The sequence below is a fragment of the Petromyzon marinus genome, chromosome 2, assembly GCF_048934315.1.
Source record: "Petromyzon marinus isolate PM22_M1 ecotype Great Lakes invasive population chromosome 2, UKy_Petmar_22M1.pri1.0, whole genome shotgun sequence".
Classification (NCBI taxonomy): domain Eukaryota; kingdom Metazoa; phylum Chordata; class Hyperoartia; order Petromyzontiformes; family Petromyzontidae; genus Petromyzon; species Petromyzon marinus.
The window spans coordinates 13,306,095-13,333,911 of NC_133668.1; the positions used below are offsets into that span (position 1 = coordinate 13,306,095).

The following is a 27,817-nucleotide window of genomic DNA, read 5'->3' on the forward strand; positions in this document are numbered from 1 at the left end:
GTCTGCGGGTTATATGCATATGCGGGAAAATACGGTAATTGTTTAGCTGTGATAAGTTGGGTATAAAATTTAAGATATCAATTATATGACTTCCTATTAAAAGAAATAAAAAGGATGATACTTGAGAATTCAGTATATACAGAGGTACCATGTATTATACACTTTTGTTTTCTGAACATGTTCATAAATGCTCTAATTTGTAAATTCATTTTCGCTGAGTCTTGGGACTGTGGATATGTTATTTAGCAGCACATGTATAATCTGATAAGAGAAAGGGTAATGCGAGTTGCCACTAATGTATACACTGGGAACATGCTTTGTACGTAAAATATCAAGCAGCTGTGTGAACTGTTTGGTTTGTTTGTCCTTGTGAGCAGGTGCGGCGTGTGATCGGAGACTTCGGAGTGCCCATTGCAATCCTGGTGATGGTGCTTGTTGACTTTGGCGTGCCCAACACCTACACGCAGGTGAGCTGGTCACACCACACTGAAAATACCACCATTCTCAGTGAATAAACATTGGTTTTATGCACAGTACAGCCATTAGAGTTGTTGCGGTTATTTGACCATACTTCATCATTACAGGTTGTTGGTGGGGGGCATATGCATTGAAGCATAGCAAAATACAACCATGTATTTACTGCACTGCTTTGCTGATAACAAATTAATGTTATATTACATCAATGAAAACAGCAGTGGTGACTTTGAGGGAGGTGGGGGGTGGGAATTTTTCAAAATGGTAATGAATGATATTGTGTCAGTCAAATCTACGGTACTTTTCCATCCCCTTGTTAATATTGCAATGATTTTTCTCCACCCTCATGGTTATCTGACAGAAACTTAATGTACCGGATGGGTTTTCGGTGACTTCTCCAAGCAAGCGCGGATGGGTGATAAATCCCCTAGGAGCAGAAGGCACCTTTCCTGTGTGGTTGATGTTTGCATGTGTCATTCCCGGCTTGCTTGTCTTTATCCTCATCTTCATGGAGTCCCAGATCACCACGTGAGTGACAAAGCCAATCTCTGCATTTTTAAATCATTGCAACATAAACGTTCCACATCACAACTAAAATGAGATCGACTGGTTTGATTTTTAATGCACATCAAAACATTAAACCCTGCTGAAAGTATAACGGTGACATAACTCCTTTCTAAATGTTAATGGACACGCAATACTTGTTTCGCATGTATAGGATGGGATTGCATACCTCAGGTGATCATCTTTCTGATTTGCAAGTGATTGGAAACTTTTAAATATGGGTTGAATATTAGATGTCAATCTAAGCAGAAATTTGGTTTAAATCAGCATCTGTCTTCTCCAGCAGATGGCAACGTTTTCATATTATTCGTCTAGTTTTTGTGAAATATTTATTTCTAGTGAAAGTAACACATTATTAATACTTCAAAAGAGTTAAGGCATGCGAATCAGTTTGGGTTCATGTCTACATGGCATCTATGTAATCTGTGTGCACCCATATTTTGTGCCTGCTTTGTGGCTGTCAGACTTATTGTGAGCAAGAAGGAGCGCATGCTGTTGAAGGGGTCAGGCTTCCACTTGGACCTGCTGCTTATCGTGGTGATGGGCGCCATCTGCACCATCTTTGGCCTGCCGTGGCTCACGGCCGCGACTGTGCGTTCTGTCACACACGTCAACGCTCTCACCGTCATGAGCAAGGCGACAGCACCTGGCGATAAGCCTCGTATTGAATGCGTGAAGGAGCAGCGCATCACAGGGCTGCTGGTGGCCATCATCGTCGGTGCGTGCTCCATCTGCTATTGGGTGTATGCGTGTGCAGCACATTACGCCCGCCTCATCACCAACTAAAATGTGTTCATGCTCTTGTCTATATGATTGCGTTTATTGCTTTGTGGTGTATATATTTATATGCTGCAATGATTAGGTCCATACATAGCCTTAAATTATGATGAGATGAGCTCCACATCACTGCAGTCTTAATATTTTGAATGGATTCATAGCAGTTATGTTTGGAATGAGTAAGTTTCAAATAAGACAGCTGTTTACAATGAGTACACAATAGAAATGCCAGCAGCAGTGCAGGATAAACAATATTGGCTTTGTGTTCAGTCCAAAACCACCCTTTTTGTTTCTTGACATAACAAGTGATTGGTAACAGTACTTTACCCAGAAATTACAGAACCTTAAAATAAATATTTAACATGTATATTTTACAGTTTATCTTTGCAATTCTCTCTAAAAAATGCTTGCCTTCTTCCCAAATACTCAAACCCACCAGGCCTCTCCATGGTGTTGGGTCAGGTGTTGCGACAGATTCCCCTCGCTGTGCTGTTTGGCATCTTCCTTTACATGGGTGTCACGTCCCTCAATGGAATCCAGTTTTACGATCGTCTCATGTTGGTGTTCATGCCTGCCAAATACCATCCGGACACTGCTTATGCCACTAAGGTAGGAACAGCTCAGGTTTATACCCAACCATTATAGATGTATATCATAAGCATGCTCTCACCATTAATGAATGGTCCTTTTATTGCCTTGACAAATTTAAATGATATTTTGTAGATTGTATATGCTTGCCCGGTTTTGGGGGAGGCCCTTACCCAGCAGTGGATTGAATAAGGGCAATTCATGTTATCGACGCATGCATCTATCTGTATTTTGAATAATATCAGATTGCAAGTCATCTTTTGGTGTGATTCCAGTCCAAAGTTATATATGCAGTTCATTGTTTGCATTGCTTATCTAAATGACACTTGTGTGCTTTACGTGTCCTGCAGGTGCGCACACTGCGCATGAACCTGTATACAGGGATCCAATTCGTGTGCCTCGGGGGCCTTTGGGCTGTCATGTCAACAGCCGCTTCTCTCGCCTTCCCTTTCGTGCTCATCCTCACTGTGCCACTACGCCGCTTCTTGCTCTCCCGCATCTTCACTGACCGAGAACTCAAATGCGTAAGTTTTTTTTGCAGACACCAAAACACATGGATGCACTGCCAGCGAGTAATTATTTTCAGTGCTTAATTTCTCGATGTTTCAGTTTCGATGGTAGACTTGAATATTGAGTTGTATACTATGGTGTGCTTGTTGCACAATCAAATCCAGGGTGGTGAATGAATGTTGCGGAGGTTCACAATTAAAATCTTATTATTACTGCGTGTGTAATAACTGTAAAAAAATACCCTCTGCTTCACAGTGGGCGTTAAAATCCCTCATTTGCAAGAGTAGGCCATTGTGTGCCTGTGTCAGGGTTAAAATTATCTAAATTTGAAAATGACTCTCAAATTACTCAATTGAGATTATGTAGCAGTTATCATCCCCTAGTGGTAGACTAATGCCCTGGGTCAGTTTTGCAAATTAGACTATCCTGGTCTCTTGCGTTCTCACCTGGTTAAATAAAATAAACTTGAAACGGGAAACTTTGGTATGGAAACTGAAAATAAGCCTTGATGATATAAGCATTGTGAATGCAGGTAGAGTACATTATTTCTGTGGATATTTGTGGTTGAACAAAGTTAAAAAAATTAGTATTTTATTAATAAACCTTTTTGGTGCACTATAAGTCATTGCTCATTTGTATCTCATAATATTCTTATGTGACAAGTGTTTTTGAATGTAGTTAAGGAAACTCCAATGAGATTCAATGTGCATGTATTGCCATGATTACGTGATTGTTTAATTGTCCTGATTTGTCTGTGTATTGCATGCTTTTGTCATGTGTGACGGCTGTAGCTGGATGCCAAGGACGCAGAGCCTACATTTGATGAGGCTGATGGGCAAGATGTGTATGGTGAGGTGCTCATGCCTGTGTAGGCCCAACAGCCTGTGGCCCTGAAATCTAGCCCTAAATCTGCACACCACTTGAACTCACAAACCAAACACGTCAGCAAACTGGGGCCAATAATGTCTCAACATTACCCACGCATTTGTGTGGACATTGGTGCAAGATAATGGGTTATGTCATGGTCTTGCCTCGAGACGTTTCTGCAGGAAGCTGCAGTGGAACAACCTGTCATTCGTGATGAAGGAAACAAAGACAAGGTTACCGATAGCCAAGGGGATGTAAACAATCATGGCACTGTTTTAATAGTTGCACTTGACGTGGATATGTAATGTTTATAATGTGGGATTAGATTGTGTTTTATTTAGGGTGTTTTCTTGCCTATGTTCATTTAAATACCTTTGGGAAATCGTTTTACATTGCATAGGTGTCTCTTAAGACATCTTAACTTTTCGTAAGGTGACGGTTCATTTACCTTATAGATGTTAGAATCGCTACAGTGATGCAAAATGCATCCACATGTACATTTCAAGATAAAGCGCATTTCACTAAAATGGAAATTGTTAATTGTGGCTCTCGTCCTCAAGCATCAACAACCGTGCCATTCATTTAATTGGAGTACATTGCTTAACTTGTGTATTGGAGATTTATTATTGCTTAATTAAGTGTGGCCTTGTAGCAATATTCATCGGGGAGTTAAAGTAAGATCAATTCCATTACCTACTCTTTCCGTTATGGATTTTAGTAACGAAATAGATTTTAAAATGATCCATTGTTTTCGACCTGTAACAGCTTTTTGCGAGATGTGTGGGTCGCTGGGTTTGATTTATTGTCATCGGGCACCATCAACAGCCAACTCCTAGAACAACAGTATTGCTTAATTTGAAAGAAATGTTGTTTAAGTTATGGTACCTTGGGAATTATATTTCCTGTTTATTACTTTATTTGGTGATTCAGTCCCCCCCTTTCAGCTGAAACTCCGTGTTGATGGCTCAGTCTACCTACTTGTAATGCCTCCTTTGCATACAGTAATAACTCCTGCATTGTTACAGTAGTTGTGGCTTCAATACTGCTCCAGGGTTCCTTATAATAAACAAAATAAGTTATCCCTGCTTGGCTGCCATGGATAAGCGTTTGTCAGCTATTTAATGGATATTGATTTCGTTTACATTGAAAGCCATATTATATGGTATTTCATTACATGGTATTCCAAAAGTGAGGCCAAACTGTTAAATATGAGCATTTTGAACATTGTGTCCTTTCTACTGTTTTTTCTTCACTGGTCGTTTTGGTAATAACCTTGTAACAGATTTGCTTTAAAAGAGTAATTATGTAGTTTTCCAATTACCATTTGAGATTGATTTACAGTGGTCCTTAATACTGTCCGTTGTCATCAAATAAGTTTCCCTCGTTTGACAGTTAAACTAATTTGCGTTAAAGCTTTTTATTATGAACTGGAAACGATACCAAACGCTTTCAAATAGATACTTGAATGCCACTGAATCAGTATAAGGTGTCATGTCTATTTTCATCGAGTAAAATCGAATACTAAATGTGCAACACTGCAAGTTGAAATGTATACATTACGGTGACGTGTGCATCAACATGATTTATGCTGTGTGTAGTGTATTTGGTCAATTTGGGTGGGATGCATTTTTATTTGTATTCTAAGCCTGTCCAAGCGATGTAACAATGTATAAGCGTGAAATGCTGTACATTACATATTGGAAACTGTTAACATGGAATATTTGGTGGTGGCTAAAAGTACATTTAAAAAGAATTATAACATTGTGGAGATTCATTTTTTACACTTTTACAAAATTACACAAATGCACAATTGTAATGCAGATTATAAAGGACGCTTTTCATAGTGAACGTTCATTTTATTTACTGTTTGGTTCTTTCGGTAAAGTCACGTAGGTATAAAATAAAATAAATCACGACGTTTCGATCGCAACACAAGCGGTCGTCCTCAGGTGGAAAAAATATAATCCAGCAGTGGAACTGCTAAACTAGCGAGAGAGCAGCTACAAGGCTATATTTTTTCCGCCCGAGGACGACCGCTTGTGTTGCGATTGAAACGTCGTGATTTCTTTTATTTTATACCAACGTGACTTTACCGAAAGAACCAAAGAGTATGGATTCCTACAGTCACGAAAGCTTCAAATGAAGATTCATTTTATTTGTTAGATGGATGATCCCGTTTATACAGTTTCCTTGCTATTTTACAAGGGAGATCCGTGGTATGAGCACAGCAATAACAAAATGAAGAAAAACATCACTTGCAGAGAACAAGTTCTGGGTCCTTAAACAATATAGCACAACTAACAAACGAGGTATTTAACGTTCATAAACAAAACATTGGAATCACGCTGTGATGTGCACACATTTTTTGTAAGCAGCTTTTAAAACTACAGTTCATTGGTTCACCTTAATGGAGTGCTGCTTCCTCATTTGAGTGATGTATTTGGAGCAATGTCGGTCTTCAAATGTATTAATAGAACGAAATGAAAATCTTCATCTAATGATCATCTCTTTTTGCCTCTTGTCCTGCGTCATCACTCCATTGTCTCTCTTTGCCTCTTTTAACTGCTTATGGAGTCAGTCCTGTCCAAGTCACATTATTTCACTTGTTTCTCCACTCATGTTTTTTCAGCTGTGTGGGAGGAAATAAAACGCTTTGACAAAGGAATTAGCATAAAATGCTCAGAGTAACAACACGGGGGGGAGGGGGAGGGGAGTTTACAAATGTACAAATGATGGTGTCAGAGGAAATGACCGTACAGCAACGTAACGGACCGGCGAGGGGGAGGGGAGTTAAAAAACGTTGTTTTGAAGGGAAATAAGCTGCTGTGAAAGTTTGGTATATCACTACTTGGATAAATATACTGTACCATTGAAAATTAGTTTAATGTTTGTTATGATTTAGAACATCTTTCCAATGATTGCTTAATTTGAAACCATCTTCTCGGTTGAAATTGTGTGTGTTTGTAAATCTGAATTGCCTCGTGGACAAATCTCTGATGATAACCTATGGGTTTGCAAAGGACCTTGGTATCGGAGAACACTATATCGTGATCACCCACAGCGTTGTAACAGTGGTCAGCTACGGCAGAAGAATTCGTTCTGCCGTGTTTCAAATCTGATTTGTGCTCGCGAATTCGGTCAGAGACATATCGCTTTGTCTCCCCGATATAGCAATCACCGCAGGTACAACTCAATTTGTAAACCCCGGGGTACTGTAAGTCAGGAATGACATCCTTCACGGATGGGATCAGGTCACGGATTTTGTGCACTGTATTGAACCGGACCAGGATCTTGTGTTTGTTTAGAATTTTGGAGATCTTTTTAGTAACGCCTGCTGTATGGTAGTGTGATGGTTTTGACCAGAGTATCAAGTGGTTGTTTCTGTATGGAGGGAGAAACAGCTTGGCGGATGGTATGGTCAGAGTATCCGTTTCTCTTGAGGGCCAGGTGTACATGTTTTAATTCACTGGTCAGGTGGTGTTGGTCCGAAATGCAATGAGCCCTGTGGTATAACGTTTTCATGAGAGAATTCTTTTGAGCTGGGTGGTGGTGGGAATCAGGTTTCAAGTAGGAATCTGGGTGGGTTTCCTGTAGACAGAATGTCCCAATGAGCCATCGGGTCTCCTCTCAAACAGAACATCCAAGAATGGCAGCTTTCCATCTTTCTCCACTTCCATGGTGAATTTGATGGCGGGTTGTCTGGAATTGATGTGGTGTAGGAAAAGGTTCAAAGCTGGGAGGCCATGTGGCCAAATGACGAAAGTGTCGTCTACATATCTCTTCCACAGGGAAGGTCTGAGGGTGGAAGTCTGGATGGCGTCTGATTCAAATTTCTCCATGAAAACATTGGCTATCACTGGTGATAAGGGAGAACCCATGGGGGTACCCTCATTTTGTTTGTAGAAGGTGTCATTCCAAGTAAAGTAGGTATTGGTGAGGCAGTGCCTAACCAGTGCAGGTGTATCGGGGTCGAGTCCATGTTGTACCAAATTTTCAATTATTTCAATGATATCAGGTACCGGGACCTTGGTGAACAGGGAGACCACATCGAAGCTGATAATATCGTCAGGGGACAGTACAACGTATTTGACCATAGAGACCAATTGGGCTGAGTTAAGTACTGCTGAGGTCTTGCCAGTGAAAGGTAGCAAGATATCTGACAGAAAACGTGCTAGCTTATAGGTAGGGGAGTTGATCGTGGATACAATGGGTCGTAGTGATCGAATTCGCGAGCACAAATAAGATTTGGAACACGGCAGAACGAATTCTTCTGCCGTAGCTGACCACTTAAAACGCTGTGGGTGATCACGATATAGTGTCCTCCGATACCAAGGTCCTTTGCAAACCCATAGGTTATCAGAGATTTGTCCACGAGGCAATTCAGATTTACAAACACAATTTCAACCGAGAAGATGGTTTCAAATTAAGCAATCATTGGAAAGATGTTCTAAATCATACCAAACATTAAATTAATTTTCAATGGTACAGTATATTTATCCAAGTAGTGATATACCAAACTTTCACAGCAGCTTATTTCCCTTCAAAACAACGTTTGTAAACTTCCCCCCCCCCGTGCCGGTCCGTTACATTGCTGTACGGTCATTTCCTCTCGCACCATAATGTGTAAACTCCCCTCCCCCTACCCCGTATTGTTACTCTGAGCATTTTATGCTAATTCCTTTGTCAAAGCGTTTTGTTTCCTCCCACACAGCTTTAAAGGACGCGACCTGGCTTGACTTTCTTCATTCCAACGCTGTCCTCGTGACAGTACGGTCCCCTTCACCTGATGAAGGCCACTTGTGTTTTGGCCGAAACGTCGTGATTTTTTTGTGACTTTACCGAAAGAACCAAGAATATCAATCCCTGCAGTCACGAAAGCTTTAAATAAAAATTTGTGGTATTACTGTCTTTAAATAATTTAAACAAAACATGATTTATAGGTGCTTATGACAGCATGTCTGTAGTGACTTGAATTAAATGGAAGCCACGAATGAGTACATTTATGTATAGACATTAATTTAAATATATCGTTAAAATACCTTAAACATGAGTTTTAAGATGTGCATATTCCAAAAATCGTCATTTCCTGCTGAAGGGCATTCTGGTCCTCTTTTCAAGATCAAATTAAATGAGCAAATGTCGCCAACTGACAGTGTCAGTGATGTCATATACTCCTGGAAGGTTTTATCCTAATTAGGACTCATTACCATAGTAGTCACCAATGCTCACTCTTACAGTCTGCTCCGGGAACCGCACCTCCGAATAGCACGGTTGGCTATGTACGGTGCGAAAGAAATTTTGATTTAAAGCTTTCGTGACTGCAGTAATTCATATTCTTAGTTTTTTCGGTAAAGTCACGTTGAAGAGAAACAACAAAATAACAAAATATATATAAAACAATAAAAAATTCTCACGACGTTTCGACCATAACTCAAACGGTCATCATCAGGTGTGTCGGTTTGCATAAATTATTTTGAAAACGGCATATTTATTTATATATATAAAAAATAACGTTTGCGTCACGCGCAACGATTGGCAGTTTGCCCAGGACTAGTCCATCTATTTTTTTAAAAGAGGAGGGGGGAGACGAAATTTGTTTTTATGTATGCTGTCTGAAAGCCACTGTAAGCGTGAACAATCAATCAAGAACTGAAATGATTTATCAAATCTTTCCAATGATTGCTAAGATAGATTCTATCTTATTGTTCACGCTTACAGTGGCTTTCAGACAGCATACATAAAAACAAATTTCGTCTCCCCCCTCCTCTTTTCAAAAAATAGATGGACTAGTCCTGGGCAAACTGCCAATCGTTGCGCGTGACGCAAACGTTATTTTTTATATATATATCTATATATAAATAAATAAATATGTCGTTTTCAAAATAAATTTATGCAAACCGACACACCTGATGATGACCGTTTGAGTTATGGTCGAAACGTCGTGATAATTTTTTATTTTTTTATATATATTTTGTTATTTTGTTGTTTCTCTTCAACGTGACTTTACCGAAAAAACTAAGGGTGCGAAAGAAGTTAAATGTACATATGTGCAGTGGCCACATCAGCACCATGGGGGCTCATGCTAACAAAAATGAAATCTGTAAATGACGTGAACGTATAATAATAGTGCAGGCTAATCCAAAGTAATCTATCACCGCATAATTACTGCTGTCAGTTGGTCACATTTGCTTAAATTTAGTTTGACGGTTATCAAAGCCGAGCCCTGGCCACAATGCACTTCAAGAAATGCGGATGGTTATGTGCATACGCACACATTGCTGGGCTTTTTACACGTGTTCTGTTTGAAAGTTATGGGTTTTCAGCCTGCATTGGTATTCTATCTTGTCATTTACAGATTTGATATCTTGAACAATATGCAATATCCTGTGAGAACGCTTGTCTGCTTATGTTTATTCTAAAGCTGCAGATTAATTGTCATGTGTGGGGGCCGACGTCCAACCCACTGCCCTCGCTGGGCAGGTGGGGCACGACGTCCGCCCCCTCCACTCCCTCTTCCACCGCATCTATCATCTCCGTCCGGGCCCCCGCCGATCGAGTGATCGGCCGTCCCGCGTGAGCGCCCTCTCAGAGAGACGTACCTAAACTACTGCCTTACCGCCGTACAGAGTTAGCCCTCACCCGTGCGCACTGCAGCCAATGCTAACGCAAAGCTGCGGACGCACCTGCGGGCGATTATCCCCCAGCACGAACGCACATGCTGCGGTTCTGCGCTCGCTCTCCCGTGCACACCGTCTCCCCTCGCAGTCGCACCACACGCAAATCGCAGACACCACGCCGATGTTCTGAACTAGCGTTTATTTGCGGCGCAAATACCCACTACCTGGGGGAATATTTCGTGAGAAGAGCCTAGCCAAACTCTGCCTAGGTACCCAGTTGCTCACACGTCCTGCCACGAACCTCGAAGCTGCACTCGCTGGCGTCACACATGCTGCGAGCGGCTTGAGAGAGCAGGGAGCGGGTCTTGGCCAAGACGTTGAGGAGGTCGAAAGAAAGAGCAAAAATCGTTCCGGGCTACTCTTTTATTCCCTTAACTTCAAAGGCCCAGGGTGGCATCGTACCGCAAAGCCAATCGTGCGCTTTCCTGCGCCATCGCTCCTCTGGACCCTCTCTTCCATGGCCTAATCTCCTCACTTCAAAGGGCCGGGATGGCGTTTGTACTGCGCAATAAATCGTGCGCCTACCTGTGGTTACCGCCCCCCCGTTACCGTGTCCTCCGTCGAGTGCCACGGTGGCGGGGCCGGCCATCCATTGTCCCTCGAGTGCCGCGGTGGCGGCGCCGGCCACCCATTGTCCCTCGTTGCTCTGTCTGGAAGGGCGCCCGGCTGGCGAACACACACCCTGCGAGTGTGTATTCGGTATGGGGGCCGAGATGGGGGGGCGGCAGTGACGCTCTTCTTCCTTAATAGTCCACCCTAAGTCCTCCCCCCAATGTCGTGAATAACTTATTGTGTTAAATTTCGATTTAAAGCTTTCGTGACTGCAAGGATTCATCTTCTTGGTTCTTTCGGTAAAGTCACGTAGAATGAGAATAAAACAATATAAGACAATAAAATTCTCACGACGTTTCGGCAACACCACAAGTAGCCTTCTTCAGGTGAAGGAACAACTATCGGGACAAAACGTGAGAATTTTATTGTCTTATTTTGTTTTATTGTTTTATTCTCATTCTACGTGACTTTACTGAAAGAACCAAGAAGATAACTTATTGTGGTTACCCAGTGAACCTTTTCTTTCTGTGCCCATACAATTTTAAGCCAATTTAGGGGCAATGCAATGTGACTTGTCCTGCGAGGGTCGGCCAATTTCCTGGCACCGGGAAACCTTGGGACTTTCCTCCTCGGGACCCTTCGGATGAAAACCCATTGCGCCAGGCGATCCCCCGCCAGGACACTACATATATCCGCTGCGGATGTGTGTTCAGGGTGGGGACCAGGGGGGAGTCGCGGCGCTTGCGGAGTTGCTTCGCGGCCGTGGCACCACACATGCATTGCTTCATTTAAATAAAAACTGCAGAACGTAATTGTCGTCATTGGATTCTTGAATCTACTTTGTCGTCTTCGTTCCACTGACCACCTTAAGTTGATATCTGCATACAATTTGAACAAATAAAATATTACGCCCTTTTAGATGTATGGGAATGTTGAATCGCTTTAAGAATAGCTTGTCTACATTACAGCGTATTGTACAATAGTAAAGATGTAGCGCTTCTGTGCATTGTTATACAATAATGCCATTGATTTCACCAACTCAATTTCCCATTGTGGTGAATGTAGCACCTCAGATTTACGTGAATTACGTATGTAGTGTGCGGAAAAAAAGGTACAAGCAGGTAGCGACAGAGTCGGAATCAATATCACGAAGGAATGCCCTCCCACGTTCTTTTTCCCCAAGCTTCTTTTGGCATAATCTTGCAAAATTAAAGAAACATCAACTATATCTTAGCTCTTTCGGTAAAGTCACGTTAAAGAGAAACAATAAAATAATAAAATATATATAAAACAATAAAAATTCTCAAGACGTTTCGACCATAACACAAACGGTCATCATCAGGTGTGAAAAACCAACGGCAAGAAACATTTGAAAGAAGTGTCGGTTTGCATTTATTTTTAAACGGTGTTTATTTATAAAAAAAAAACGTTGGCGCCACGCGCAGCGATTTGGCAGTTTATTTAGAAGGACGACTCCAGCTATGTTCTGAAAAGAGGAGGGGGGAGACGAAAAATTAATGTATGCTGTCTGAAAGCCACCGTAAGCGTGAACAATCAATTAAGACCCGAAATGGCTTATCAAATCCTTCCAATGATTGCTAAGCCAGAATCCATCTTCTCGGTTGAAATTGTCTCTGTGCTTGTATATGTGGATAGCCTCATGAACGAATCTCTCATGGTAGCCAGATGACTTACAAAGAACCTCTGTCTTGGAGAAGTCAATGTCATGTGAGCCTCCTAAATTATAACAATGATCTGCCACGGCCGAGGTGTTGGTCCTACTGTATTTAAGGTCTGCTTTGTGTTCACGAATGCGGTCCAAGACATGGCGTTTGGTTTCTCCAATGTAACTACTACCACAGAGACAACTTAGTTTGTAGACACCAGGGTACTGTAAATAAATAAATATACCGTTTAAAAATAAATGCAAATCGACACTTCTTTCAAATGTTTCTTGCCGTTGGTTTTTCACACCTGATGATGACCGTTTGTGTTATGGTCGAAACGTCGTGAGACTTTTTATTGTTTTTTATACTTTATTATTTTATTGTTTCCCTTTAACGTGACTTTACCGAAAGAGCTAAGAATATGAATTACTGCAGTCACGAAAGCTTTAAATCGAAACATCAACTTTTAAATTTTGATTTAAAGCTTTCGTGACTGCAGTAATTCATATTCTTAGTTCTTTCGGTAAAGTCACATTGAAGGGAAACAACAAAATAATAAAATATATATATAAAACAATAAAAAATTCTCACGACGTTTCGACCATAACAACGTGACTTTACCGAAAGAACTAAGAATATCAACTTTTAACTTTAACACGTTTAATGGTGCCGTTTTGTTGCTTGCCTTTCGGCGGTTGAACCTCTGTGTTGGGCAAAGTGTGATCTCACGACGAAAAAAACCCAACACAATAACAGTACCGTTAATCCATAATATAGGGCTCGTAGCGCATCGCGCTAACCGCTACGCCACCGCTCCCCCTAGCACCACCCACGTGTCTCAGAGAAAGTGAAAAAAACACGTGGGGCGGGGCCGGAAGGCTTCCGGAAGTGACGCAATCGAGTACACGCCCACCGCGCGGTGTCCCGTCACTCCAGCCTCGAGCCCGCACGCGCGCGGTAAGATTAACTCACCCCCCCACCCTCCTTCAAACTATATAACAGAAAATACATAATCTCACATTTTAAAGACACGTTAAATACATACAGAGTTAAATACATACTGTCGTTGCGCTGTTTTTAGTTGTTCAACTGGCGCGCGTCCTACCTCACGCGGCCCATCGCAATGTTGTGTTATTGAACCCTTCCATTGGGCCGCGGCGAGGCTCGCTCCCTTGCGCGGACCAATGGGAAGCGGCGTTACTGGCGCGTTGCGGAATGTTGTGGAAGGTTGGCCTCGGTCCGTTTAATAACGACTCGTTGGTGTTAATGCCCCTTCCCCACAGTTAAAAAATATGCGTACGTTATTATTTTAAAAGACATTTCTCACTATTCCGTGGGGTTTTGATACGATTAGTGCTGTGCCATGGTGCAGTGTTTGGTGAGGCGACTTATCGCGGATGGTTAGGGTTCGACCACAAAGCTACACGGGGCTCGTAGAGTAAGACTCGAGCAACGCTACGGCGGAAAATTTATATTTTTTAGATTTAAAGCTTTCGTGACTGCTAGGATCCATACTCTTTGGTTCTATTGTCTGGAGGACAGCGCTGTCCTCCAGACAGTCTCGTCCCTTCACCTGATGAAGGCCGCTTGTGTTGTGGCCGAAACGTCGTGATTTTTTGTTATTTTTATTTTCACCTACGTGACTTTACCCAATAGAACCAAAGAGTATATTTTTTTTATTTAGACTGGAGGGGGGGGATCCGATGAGGCATGATGAAGCTGTCTTTCACTCATGTCCAGTATGGACGGGTCAGCAGGTTACAACAGCTAAGAATAGAAGAACTACGATACGAGCGCACAATTGAGAAAATGGTAAGCAAATCACTTAATATAATTAAGTTATGAGATAATCCCGATTTATCAAGATTGGGCAAGGCAGTAAAAACAGCAGCAAAACCGTCCCCAGACCACACCAAGGTAACACACAGTACCTCAATAAAACGGCACATTAAAATGTTACTATCCATACACAGGTAATTATCAACGTTAGAAATCATTTGCAAATGTGACTCGCATTGACCGTCATGTAGCAGAGAAGCCATCTCTTTACCATGCATTCGTGTGATGTTATTCAGTGGTTTAATGAGAAGTACATGTCCAGCCCTTTTTGTAAAGCCACTGTTGGCGGATGAGGGCCTCTCCGCTCCGTATCGGTCACTTGGTTTGACTTGCCACGTTGGTCAGTCCGCATTTTTTGTTTGTATTCAAAATTTCACCAGGATAATACCTTGAGATGGTTCGAATTTGCAAGAGTGTCCAGGGTGTCAATTTTACAGCCATTAGCACGGTTGGCTACGTACGGTGCTAAATAAGTTCAACATACGCCATGACACAAACATTTAAAATCCATGGATTGCATGCGTTTATGCAATGAACATTGTACCCAGTCAGATACATACAAAACGCATTATCTTGTTCACATCGCATACTCGCTGCTCACCACGTGGCCCCGAAAAAATGCAGCCTACGCTGATTTCAGGAGTTAATGCGAGTCATTTAAACGAGATAACAGCGCCTGAGGACATCTGTATTACCAGGGAATCCTCGTCAAGAATGGCAAGGCACGTTAAAGGGTGAACTATTTGTATAATATAACCTCGGTTACGTTTGTAAAACGCTACCCAGTAGTCAATGTGCTTATGCAAAACAGCATTTCGTGCAGAAGTGTGTTGTCTTCCTCTTTTGCATTATCAAAATAAATTTGGCGAATGTGACTAATTGACAGCAGCAGTGATGCAGTTGACAACTTTGGGCCATTTTCGTCCGAATCAGGATTCATTGAAGTTTGGTCCCAATATGTTTTCTGGCAGGGAAATCGGCCATATTATTGACGTGGGTTGATTGTCGTATTTACTTGCATTGTATCCGCTGGTATTGTAATGAAAGAGCTGAATTGACATTGTTTATAATTTACCTTATGAGACCTTTGCCAGTAACAAGATATAGTAATAGGTTTTTTACCCTTTTAGCGGGCACAAAAACCTATTACTATATCTTCTTACTGGCAAAGGAGGTCTCATAATGTAAAGGCTTACCCCGAGCTCTCAATACTCTGATAGTGCGCTGTTTTTGAGTTGTACGCCTTATGGCGTCATCTGGTCCAACACCAGTGGAGACTAGGCTATAAGAAAAGCCGTCTCGGGTGTGGACCAATCAAATTCAAGGACAGTGCATATTATTATCAGAGTTGTCTTTTTTGTTTGCATTTTTGACTGCTTGTGTTGTGGTTATTGCAAACATGATCCCTTGTATAAAGGTGTCAGTTTTTGTGCCAGCTAAAAGGGTTAAAAAAAACCTATTACTCTTGTTTATAATGTTCATGATTTATAATGATTCATAATAAACTTAGTATAAATATAATTTATTTAATAGGTGTACTACATTTGTATATTTGAGCATTCCATTTAATTCGTTAAGTGCATAATTGTAATTTACTTGTTGGTTATAGTCGTTCGTAATGTAATATTTATAGAGTACTGAATCTCCATTTCAGAGACCACAACGTGTCTCAGTGGGCACTCATTTAATGTAATACGCTGAAGTGAAATGTCACCATGGGGACATCATTTAATTTACTACAACATGTGTATGCCAGCAAATACCTGCTGGGAACGTTGTGTACAACCCATCTAATTACGTGGAATACTTGCTATATTTCTGTGTTACAAATGAGGAATGTATTGGGGTTTGGTCAGTGGTAAACGTGATAAGACACAAAAGCTCCATTGTCCAGAATGTTCGTTTTTGTCACGAGTCTGGGGATTAAGATGATCATGTAATTATGTATATGATTGTGAGTGGCTATCTGTGCAGATACAATAACCACTATCAAAAGCGCTTTACCAATTGTATCAATGTGAAACAAGCATGGGTTACTGAAAATAAATATGATGTACACCATGTTCTAAATATGGGTATCTGGTTTTTCCAGGATATGCCTCGAATGTAAATTGACATAACTCAATGTAAGCAGACACGTATGAATCGACACGTGATGACGTGTATGTAATGCATTGCTGGTGGATTGACATTGTAGCCACAGCCTCACATTTACATTTTGCATCCGATGTGTACAAGGTGTGGTAGAGCAGCATGCGCACAGGTATGTGTTAACCATGGCTAAGTGGCTGGACTAGGTTTGTGTTAAGTTTTTCGCTAAAAACATTACATGGCTCCTGCAAAACGAAGACTTAACGTGGCATCTTCAGGAAGCAGAAGAAATGTCACATACAGGCGGGAAACCATTTCCCGAGGGCAAATTTGGCGAACGGACATGAGGTAGATTGCGTCTGAGAGATGGACAATTCTGAAATTTTCTTCCAATTGAGACGGGAGAGGAGTGGAGAGGGGAGGACAGAGATATGTCATGAATGAGAAAGATAGGGAAAGAGGAAGTAAGAAGGAGGGGGGGGGTGCAAGAGAGAGAAACATTTTGGGGTTTGGGGGGGTTCAGTGAATGACCATGGGATCGAGGGCTTTCTCCTAGTCGAGTATAGTTCCTTATATCTTCAAGAATATAAAGTTTATTTGCCACATCAAGGCAGAGCCCCTTTGAAGACTAGGTGTGGGGTACTATATATGATTTGTATTTTTAAAAATCCCATTTGCTGTTGTTGCACTCATAAATACCTACATTTATTGGCTTGGTGACATTGGTAATTTAATGTTAGCTTGTAGGCAAATATTATTTAACTTGGGCATCGTCAACATCGAGACTAATCTCACGACAGTTGTATACGTTGCATTTATCTAGCCAAGGCCTTTACATTTACGTTTTTCTAAGTTCCAGTAAAGTCTCTTACCGTGATACTAGGGCATGCAGCTCATTACATACATGCCCTACTGATGATGAGTCATAAAAACAGTTTGAGCTTCGGACTTAGTGGTACCTCCAGCTGCCTGTTTAGGTATCCCGCAATGTGCGGCTGCTCTATAAGAGGTTTAGTAATTAACCGATTTAAAATGTTTCCATTGGCTGACCTAGCATGCAGAGGAGTGCCAGGGAAAGTGAATCACACGCTCTGCTGGTTATTTTATTATTACACTTGCTAACCCATGAAAGTTATTGAACTGGAAGAGAGCAATGCTGCATGATGGCTGATGTCATAGTTTGTCTGATGGTGCATGCATCAGTCCATTAGAGGGCAAGCTTTTATCATCAAGTGGGATATCCATCAGGCATGCCCTCAGAAAGATATTCATCACACATGCCCTCAGAAATTGAGTTTGATTTGCTCCTCAACTTAACACATTAGACCCCTGATTTTTTTATTTAATTGACTGGCAGTGAATGATAGTGTTCCTCTAAAAGTTATATGTGTTTATAAGTCTCTCTTGGTTTTTATGTTAGGAGGGGGAGGCTCAACGCTGTAGGATGTGGGTAACATGTCAATCTCAGAGATGTCCTCGGTGACATCAGCTGCATGGCAGCCATAATTTTTGTTTCGAATATAGTATGACACTATCTTTGTATATGGAGAGGGTACTACCCAACTCCCATTGTATTGACTTTTACAGGGAGTAAGGACGTGAGGGCCACTTTGGCCACCATGAAATGTACATTCTTACCACCAATGTTCGACCTATTAATGTGTTTTTGTTTGTGTGTTGGTCTCTGCTGACAGTGTTGCTGGTTTCTGCACATTCAAACCATTGTTACCTAGCAATGGCCACACCCAGTGCACCTCCACCCGAATATTACGGCAACAACCAGCCGGGATACCCTCCTCCGTATCAGCCGGGCGCGTACTCCAACCCTGGCGTGCAGCCTGGAAACTTTCAGCCACCAGCAGGCCAGCCATGGGTGTACCCGGTCCCACAGCCCGGGGGATATCCCTCCCCCCAGCCGGGGGGATACCCACCACCACAGCCTGGGGGATACCATCAATCGCAGCCTGAAGGGTTGTCGTCCCCCCAGGGGGGAGGTTATCCACCACCCCAGCAGGGGGTCTACCCTGGGTTCTTCCTGCCATCGCCACAGCAGCAGGGAGGGTATCCTGGACAGCCGCAGCCACCGTTCGTACCCCCCACCATACCACTGCACCCGTCCTTTGGAGGCATGCAGAGTCCTGGTGAGTGTAGAACCCCTGCTGGTTGAACCAGCCAAACTGTCATTTTCTTACATTGCTTGTATTTGTAAATAAGTGGAAAAAATGTGCGACGTGTTTTTATGACATGCTTTATCACTTTTAAGTTGGTATAGTGTATATATGTTATAATATTGGCATAAGTGCCCATGCTATAATGTACTTTAAAGATGATTATTATTTATTTTATTGTGGCTTGTAGTGGATTGTGAGAGAAATGTAAGTTAGTCCTCAATGAGTCCTCGCTTAATATCAAATTATATCTACTATTCTCTGTTATATGTCTACCTTACCCCAATCCTACATCCCTTATTCAAAAACACCCCATTAGGGTATGGTGGGGTTACCATTGAGGGTGAGGAGGATGGGGATATGGGCACCTGGGATGATCGTAATGTGCGCCGTGTGTTCGTCCGTAAGGTATGTATGTTTGCATGTGTACACTTGTATAACGCAACGCACTTCCCACAAATGTGTCGCTAAGTGCTCGATTGTGTTCATGCTGGCAGGATTTATGTTTACATTTTTGTATTGTGCTTCTGTCGTAAAAAACACATTTGTGTGTGTGTGTGTGCAGGTGTACACCATCCTGATGCTACAGCTGCTGGTCACTTTTGGCATCGTGGCTGTGTTCACTTTCAAGTGAGCCTTGCATAGCAATCACCTGTATCTCTGCCCTGGTGGCAGTTGGTGCTTCCTTTGTTCGACAAGTTTTGTCTTAAGCAGCTGCTGACAATTGCTTGCCCCCATTAGGTCTAGACTGATGCATCGTTTCCCAAGTGATGAGTATATGCTTTCTTTTAACATAGTGTCTTTTTGTTAAAATAACTAATTCATATGCCACATTTGTCCACGTGACAACTTGATGTGTTTGGCTATGTTAGTTGGTCGAGTTAGAGCTCTTGATTTACATTATATTCACACGATCTAACCAACATTCACTCTTATGGTTATATAAATAAATATTAAAATATGTTCTTGTATCTTGTTTATATGCTTAAAATGTCACTTAAATACTCTTTGATCTCATATTTGTGGTTTATATATTGGTTACAACATTAATGTTACTCGTAAAGTAAATTTCATAGCAAAACATTGCATTTACAGTTTTATAAAAATTAACAGTAAAGTGGGGTCAAACAACCCCCAGGACTGGTACAGAGTGTGGGGTGACGTTCCAGCAGTGGCTTGACAAAAGCATTGAACATTATGAAATTATAAAACTAATTTCATGCCTTGTTAATACATATCAAATAATGTTGAGGAACACATGTTGCAACTACTATAATGTACCTGCAATTAACATACAAATTATGTAAACAAATGTATTTAGTTGAAATGACTGCTCATCAGAGTAGACAATATCACACACATTCCAGTTGACATTAAACCAATTGCAAACAAAGTACACTTTGCGTTGTTGTGTGATAAAAATAATATATTTACATTGTTTGAGACATTAACGTGATAGAATCTACTGTGTTTTTCTCCAGTGAATCGGTGGAGAGGTTTGTGAGACGGACACCAGCCATTTACTGGACCTCATAGTAAGTTTCTATTTTCAGTGAGCCAAGGACATACACAGACATTTTATATACAGATGTTTTAATATGTTATTATGTTTAAGTGTGAGAGTGAACACTGATGCTATGATAATTTAGCTGAGAAACAGTGTAAATATTCAGAGGATACTTTTAATAATCATAATTCTTGTGTCTGCAATTTACCATCATCTATTGTTTCATGCATTTCCTATATTTAATCAGATGAAATTTAGGTCTGGCGAGACATGATAAATTCCCTCTTTTAGCAAAGGAGACCTGGATTACGTCAAGTGATGTCGAATATAACTATATAAAATTATAAGAACAAATGTAGACTATATTTAATATATGACTACAAATTTGAATATAGCTAGGTAAGAAAGGTTAATAAAGTGTGAGATAAGTTGTCGTGACTAAGTCGGTGAGATAATCTTTTGTCATTGCCTCATGTCACTAGCACTTACTATCAAGCAGTCTGGGAGGTGAATTTATGTTCGCGCGATCAGTGTGTGTCAATGACTGTTCCCCGTGTCTTCTCCCTAGTGGCGTGTTCTTCGTCACGTACCTGGTGCTCATTTGCTGTACCAAGGCAAGGTTAGAATTTAGATTTTGCACATTCTGCAATATTAACACCTGGGAGCGTTTCATAATTTGAACGTGTAAAAATATGCTGGATGCTGCTAGATTCTGGGTTTAAAATATAGGCAGCCACCAGTGGTTAAACTGGGTTCTCAAGTGTAGGCTCAGCATCGTCACCAATGACAGCACAAAAATGCCATATAAAGTGTTTTGTACTTAATTTTGTGAAATCGCAGCTCTTGAGAAAAATTATTTGGTTATTCTGGCTGTGAGAACAATATGAGATTGACTGTCAAGCGACAAGTAACCTCAGGTTGTATGGAAAAGTGTAACCCCTTCTGATATGGCCAATTAAAGGAATTTTTGGCAAAGTCTTGTAAACGTTTTCCACACATGTACTCTGACGCACACGGTGTTCTGCTCTGCATGCCTTCTGAATATAGTCTTGGTCTCATTACATAATTCTACAAGCACAGTTAGAATAAAGTATGGAGAAAATATACAAAAACTATATTTGTAAAATATATGATATTTTATATTTTGACAGGAGAATGTTTCCGCTCAACTACATCTTGCTGTCTGTGTTTGTAAGTACTTTGGTTTTATTATTTTAATTCATGATATTCGGGATACTTTGAGATTATTTATCAAGACAGTTAATGAATTAATTAAGTGTATTATTTTAATGAAACATCTGTTATATCAAACGCCAGGTTATGAAAAATGGTTGCAAAAAATGTCACAGTTCAATTTTATCAAACATTCAAAATGTCAAATTAATACCTATACGATATGATCTAGTTAATTTATAAGCCAAGGTTACAAATTTTGTGTGAAAATATTGTTTGTTATACAAATTGGCCTGAATGTATTGTGTATATTTACTAAGTATTGGAAAAAGTGTTTACATAAGGTTAATAGTTGACTTTGCATTTGTTTATATGCTGCTCTATTCATTTGAAATAAAATAAAATTTGGTTTATAAATCTTGATTTGAAGCTTTCGTGACTGCAGGAATCCATACTCTTTGTTCTTTCGGTAAAGTCACGTAGGTAGATATAAAATAAAATAAAAAATCACGACGTTTCGATCGCAACACAATCAATCTTCATGGTTTATAAAGATGATACTTTTTACTAATTAAATTGTAATATCACCTCCTACTTAGTAGGACCCTCCTGAAAAATAATTTTGGGGCTCAGTGAGGCTTTCCTAGGTAAACAAGCATAATAATCAAATTTGTGTATTGAAAATGTATTACATATGCTGTTTATGTCTGCTGAATAGCACACGGTGATGACTGGAAGCTTATTCAGATGACCACAGTGGGCCCTGAAAGACCAAGGCTTATGTTGAACGCATTAAAGAGTCCTGTATCAATGTACCTCCCCCACCCCTTGACAGACGCTGGCCATGGCTTACATGACGGGGATGCTAGCCAGGTGCTCAGAATCTGAACACTCATGCATACCCCCAATTAAATTGCATTGCTGTATACTCACACTCTTTCAGCGTTATTCTTATATTTTAAAAAAATTACTAAATATCAATTATTGTCAACATTGTATGATGTACTACACATGCTTAGCTTTTATCACAAGCCCTATTTTTGAAGACAAAGGTACTAATGTGGTTAATCTGTCATGCTGTTGTGAGCAGTTACTACAGTACCAAGTCGGTTCTCATGTGTCTGGGCATCACGGCAATGGTGTGTGCAGCAGTCACCCTCTTCTGCTTCCAGACCAAGGTACAGTTTGGCCTTTTTAAAAAATTTGTGTTCCCATAAGTTCACAACTGGGATTGAACAGTTGCACGGTGGTTCACACAATGTGCTATGAACCTGGCAACTTGATTTTTATTCCCAATGGTGGCTGTCATCAGTGGAGAGTGATATCTGAACCAGTCCCGAGGTGCCCCCTTTACCAACCCGCACTGACCAACGTGGTGAAATATAGTCAAACAACACCCATGACATGACATGGGGAGGCCTGCATCCAGCATTGCCTTGGCAAAGGGCTGAAAATTAAGTCCACAGCATTAATTTCTGAGATTATTTTAATTCTAGACATCTCCAAGTTGTAGGTTAAGATTGACATACAGTTTATTAGATGTTGATACGCATCTTAAATCTTGTCATTGCTCGCAGAACATCGGTTTGAGATTGTGCGTGTATGCATGTGTTTCCACAGTTTGACTTCACATCATGCCACGGCCTCATGTTCGTATTGTCCATGGCTCTCCTCCTCACTGGGCTGGTGGCTGTCTTCACTGTGCCATTTGGATACGTGAGTCCAACACATAGCATGCATTCTATACCAAAGGGACTGACTGATGTGGCCAATATTGTCCTCTTACACATCTACACATAGTTTAGTTTTGAGAACAATGTCAAACAAGAAGTTATCTCTAATGGTAGGGTTGTCATTCCATTTCAAGGTTAGCCTGTCTTGGTGTCATTCACATAATAAAAATGCTGTTTTCATAACAAATATTGACATTCTTCCTGACTCATACAATAGTTGATATCAAATATCACTTGCTTTTATTATAAATAACATTTTAAAGTGTAGCAAAACTATGCAGGTAATTACATACTCTTTGGTTCTTTCGGTAAAGTCACGTAGGTAGAAAAATAAAATTAATATATCACGACGTTTCGATCGCAACACAAGCAGTCGTCCTCAGGTGGAAAAAAATATAATCCAGCAGTGGAACTGCTAAACTAGCGAGAGAGCTGTTGCAAGAGGTTATTTATCTGGCGTTGGGCAAGCAAGCGGGATCCCCGGACGCAAGCACGTCAGTTGTGTTAATGGGGGAGATTAGGGAGAGAGACTAGCATGAAATGAGCTTCCGTCACTGCATAAGAGTATCATCCCCGCATATGCGTACAACAGCAGTGTTAATGGGAGATTAGCACTATGTTGATGGGAGAGATTAGGCAGGGAGATTAGGGGGATTAGTAAGTTAATTGCATGTCTATGTGTAACACAAGCTGCGGCGCTGCCACCTGCGCTGTGAGAGGCAAGCGCGTCCACGCAAGAGAACCACCGCAACAGTGGTCTAGCCAGTGAGACACACAGCCCATCACACAGCCAGAACCATCGATACATCGAGGCTAAGGGAGCAGAAGTGGCCATGTTAGTGAGACCCCAGCCCGTTAATGCAGAGGCACCTAACAGGGCAATGCAACTCAGAGAGTCGATGCGATATGCTATTGTTGTTGAACTGTATGTCTATGCTTCCAGATCTATATTCACCACGTTTATGAACCCACACTGAAGTGTGATGAGTTTCAGTTTCTTTATTTTGGTATATCCCTGTGAGCCATTCGGCTCTTGAATCGGGTGCAACCACAACAAACAAATGTGGTCACATAGTCTTCATGACCCACACAGGAATGGGGAGACTGTTATCCAGCATCTGATTGACAAATAAGGGATGTAAGATTTTGTAGCTATAGGTTACCTTTCAAAATGTTTTGGCTTGTGAAGCATGTCGTAAATGCTGAATGTGTTATATAATATCGTAAGCCAGGAGTTGTTGTAAGGGATGAGCCACGTGTTTCCGCAGATCCCCTGGATACAGACGGTATATGCAGGCCTGGGCGCTGTGGTTTTCACTTTGGTGAGCTTTTGATCCTCATGGCCTACCATATCCCTAGAGGCAGAAAATCAAATATTATGTTTATAATCTGTTCCAGCTTAGCCAAATATGCAAAGACCTATTTTCTCAAAATACTTTGTCTAACTTGATATGCAAAATTACTAATCTGCAGATTTTGCATGGTGATTTCATTGAGAATATGCACATTAGATATATATCCAGAGATGGAGAGGTTCTCAAAAAAGTATTCGGTCATCAATTATATTACGTTGCATTGCTTTTATTTTTTGTATTGATCTTGGTTGTTGTGCCGCATGAAAACTAAAATTTCATGAGAGCCACCCACACGTACAAGTGTTGGGGAATAGAATGTGATAATATACGTGCATACCTTTGGGCTGGAGTAGAACGTTGCGTAACTTTATGGCATATTTACACCTGCCACATGTGCCATTTCATGCAAGCCATTATTGTTAAAGGTTACCGATTACAAGTAACAAGCTATGGCACACATTCATCAATAATTCTTTACTCCTAACTTTTTTTTTGCATTAAGTTCTTAATGGAATTCACATCAAATGTTCTTGCTGGTCACCTCTTCCTTACTTTTCTTCCACACGCCTTTGCAGTTCCTGGCCTTCGACACACAGCTGTTGCTGGGCAACCGGCGACACTCGATCAGCCCCGAGGAGCATGTTTATGGCGCGCTCAGCCTCTACATGGACATTGTGTACATCTTCACTTTCATGCTGCAGCTCTTCGGTACCCGCGATTGACTGCCGTCTTAACTCCTCCACTTGCCATGCCCTGCCACCTGCGTACAAGGTGCATGCCTGCTGGTCAGTCCGTCAGTTGATCAGGTGTTGTCATGTGCAAGCATAAGTAGCAATTGCCGGTACTTACTTCCCCTCATTCACCCACTCCAGTTGTTCCTGGCCAATACTTTCGACCACCAGAGGGGAGCTTGTGTATAAAATTGTCTTCATTCGGGTGTGGTAGTAAAATGTATGTTAGTATATGGCATTGTCCGATGGGAGTTGTGGTGAGCCACATGTATAGTTTGCAGGATGTAGTGCTAATGTTTAAGTCTCGGTATTTATACTCTAGAGATATTATTGTTCAGAGATTTATGCAATGCTTGTCATTCATGCAACTGGAATAAGCAAGTATATATATCTCCAACATACCAGCATTGTGATTACAGCATTTGTAAAACATGCAGTGTGTTATTCGATGTTTAAAATTTCAAAAAATGCTACTAGTAGTAGCTTAAGACATGAATTGGTTCTGTAGGCTTTGTATTTTATGCAGTTGTCCACTTGGTTACATTTAATTTATGACTTTATTTGTTTGACTTACTGAAGAACGTATATGTCGAGAGGGTAGTAGTGCCATTGATTAAGTTTACTTAAAATGCATACATACACATGCAAACTGAAGTATACCCTTGAGCTTGAAGTGTGCTCACAAAATAAATAAAAAACAAATCTTAGCCTGATCAAACATTTTGGTTGCTTGGAACAAATTCTAAAATCTTTCCGATCACTGATGTTGCTCCTGTGGTGTATTTTAATTTAGAGAAATATGCTCATTCGCCCCATATCGAAGACCACTGAAATGAAGGAGGTGACGTTTGATTTAGTTCGTGATATTCATTTAGCATCCGTGACCTCGGACAACCCTGTCAGATCCATACCCTGTCACTTTTTCCTAGTCAAATATAATTTTGGCATGGACTTCTGCAAATAAGCAGCTGTGCAGTGTAATAATGAATCTTATGTATATTGGGGTTTTCTGCTCATCCATAGTCCAAGTGCTTTTTTTGGAGGTTTTAATTTACGAATGAGCACAACGGTTTAACTAGTATGTGCTGGTGGTGGGTGTATGTTAACAAGATGCTGGGGTGGGACAATCTGTTTTGCAGCCAGATTAAATACACACTGCTAACTTTACTGCCCAAACCTTATACATTTGTCATGATCATGAAAACATTAGTTTTGGCTCACTGTGAATGTGCACACACCTTTATTAAAAACTGTACGTATTAAGTTTTACTGGCATGTAATTAACGGCAATTGCTTTCTTGATGCCTGACCACCTATACCTATCTTAAATCCCCTTACCCATTCCTCCCCAGTCCCTAGCATGATGATAAGTCATTTAAACACCCAGAAGAAGCAGTCTAGTCAACCCAAAGGCTTCATTTCTTTTGAGATGGCATTTTGCCATCGCATTTAAGGCAGAGTGTTTCTTGCTTGAATGGCTTCGCAAGTTTAGGTATAGCATGTGTGTGCAGTAGACAACAAAAACTTTTGAACAGACCACTTCATGCTATTCAGCTTGGATCGTCACCCACATGTGCCAGTGTTTGGGGTGCACAACCCGATATTAGACATGCATAACATCCTTACATCGTGATGCACTTTGTCAATTGAGGGTAGATTTACACTTCTGCAGGCACTGCATGCTGATACACTAAAACCAGTCTCAAGACCGAGATAAGCTATGTAAACTGTGCAATGCATTATGAAAGTGTTCCTGGTGTAGATATGGCATAGGTTCAGTGATGAGCAACTCCAGGCCCTTATGAGCCACAGTCCCACTTTTAACATCAATCAACAGGTGGTTGAATATTGACTTAAAGCTTTCGTGATTGCAGGAATATTCATCTGGTCTTTCGGTAAAGTCACGTAGATGTTTCAAAGAAAATAACAAACTACGTTTCGTTCACAACACAAGCGAACGTCATCCTCCTGATGTCGTAGTTTGTTATTTTCTTTGAACCATCTACGTGACTTTACCAAAAAGACCAAATGAATTGGTGGTTGAATGTGAAAATGTGAAGTGATGTGTGGATCAGGAGGCATGGAGTTGCTTTTGCCAATTGAATATAACAGAGCCCTGTTACAGATGTGAAATTTTACTTGAGATTTTTTTCTTGCCGTATAGTATGACTTTAAAGGTAAAGTATTTTTTGTGGTAGAAATTAAATGTAAATGTAGCAGCTGCATTTTTAAATCAGTCACTCGGCTCCAAGAATATCATTCGACAGATCTGCCCAACTGTTATCTGTTGTAGTCGTCACACCATTATACATGTTGTGGGGTCCATATTGAGACTGAATGGTGCAGCTTGCTGCATTTACATTGGCTGTGCTCATATGAAAATAATGAGTCAATGTAAATAGTCACTGTTATTTCAAAACTGATGCTGTGTATTAAACTGTTGGATGACTTAATCACGAATAACTCTTGTCATTTGAGTCCATTATGATTGAGATGTTTTTACTTCCAAAAAATGTGTGTTCACGGTATATATTAAGAAGCTGA

The 27,817-nt window shown here is 40.9% G+C and overlaps 2 protein-coding genes across 6 annotated transcripts in view; both read left to right on the forward strand.

Annotated features, from left to right (window-relative positions):
• The window catches only part of SLC4A3 (solute carrier family 4 member 3), a 40,166-nt gene extending 34,627 nt beyond the window's left edge, over positions 1–5,539 (forward strand). For all 3 annotated transcript variants that reach the window (XM_032962310.2, XM_032962302.1, XM_032962319.1), the window contains 6 exons: positions 378–467; positions 836–1,002; positions 1,503–1,756; positions 2,255–2,424; positions 2,754–2,927; positions 3,705–5,539. In XM_032962310.2, the coding sequence (XP_032818201.1) occupies positions 378–467; positions 836–1,002; positions 1,503–1,756; positions 2,255–2,424; positions 2,754–2,927; positions 3,705–3,785 (936 nt within the window). In that variant the 3' untranslated portion in view covers positions 3,786–5,539. The remainder of the gene's footprint in view (positions 1–377; positions 468–835; positions 1,003–1,502; positions 1,757–2,254; positions 2,425–2,753; positions 2,928–3,704) is intronic.
• Positions 5,540–13,525: 7,986 nt separating this feature from the next.
• LOC116946967 (protein lifeguard 2-like) lies at positions 13,526–27,726 on the forward strand. 3 transcript variants are annotated; one of them, XM_032962271.1, is made up of 12 exons: positions 13,526–13,633; positions 18,301–18,747; positions 19,094–19,182; positions 19,340–19,404; positions 20,256–20,309; positions 20,850–20,900; positions 21,433–21,472; positions 22,290–22,327; positions 22,545–22,632; positions 23,075–23,170; positions 24,456–24,509; positions 25,118–27,726. In XM_032962271.1, exons 2-12 carry the CDS (start codon positions 18,342–18,344, stop codon positions 25,262–25,264), a joined length of 1,128 nt encoding a protein of 375 aa, XP_032818162.1. In that variant the 5' UTR covers positions 13,526–13,633; positions 18,301–18,341; the 3' UTR covers positions 25,265–27,726. The 3 variants fall into 3 exon arrangements, with proteins under 3 accessions (XP_032818162.1, XP_032818178.1, XP_032818170.1); XM_032962287.2 differs by lacking the exon at positions 13,526–13,633 and adding an exon at positions 13,837–14,593; XM_032962279.2 differs by lacking the exon at positions 13,526–13,633 and adding an exon at positions 13,838–14,488.
• The last annotated feature ends 91 nt before the right edge of the window (positions 27,727–27,817 follow it).

What these genes read in the sequence shown, in the direction of transcription:
- LOC116946967 (XM_032962271.1), top strand. Translation starts at nt 18,342, where the DNA reads ATGGCCACACCCAGTGCACCTCCACCCGAATATTACGGCAACAACCAG. An exon ending in ACATCTTGCTGTCTGTGTTT is followed by an intron (nt 21,473 to 22,289) that starts GTAAGTACTTTG and finishes ACCCCTTGACAG; the next exon opens with ACGCTGGCCATGGCTTACAT. An exon ending in TCTTCTGCTTCCAGACCAAG is followed by an intron (nt 22,633 to 23,074) that starts GTACAGTTTGGC and finishes GTGTTTCCACAG; the next exon opens with TTTGACTTCACATCATGCCA.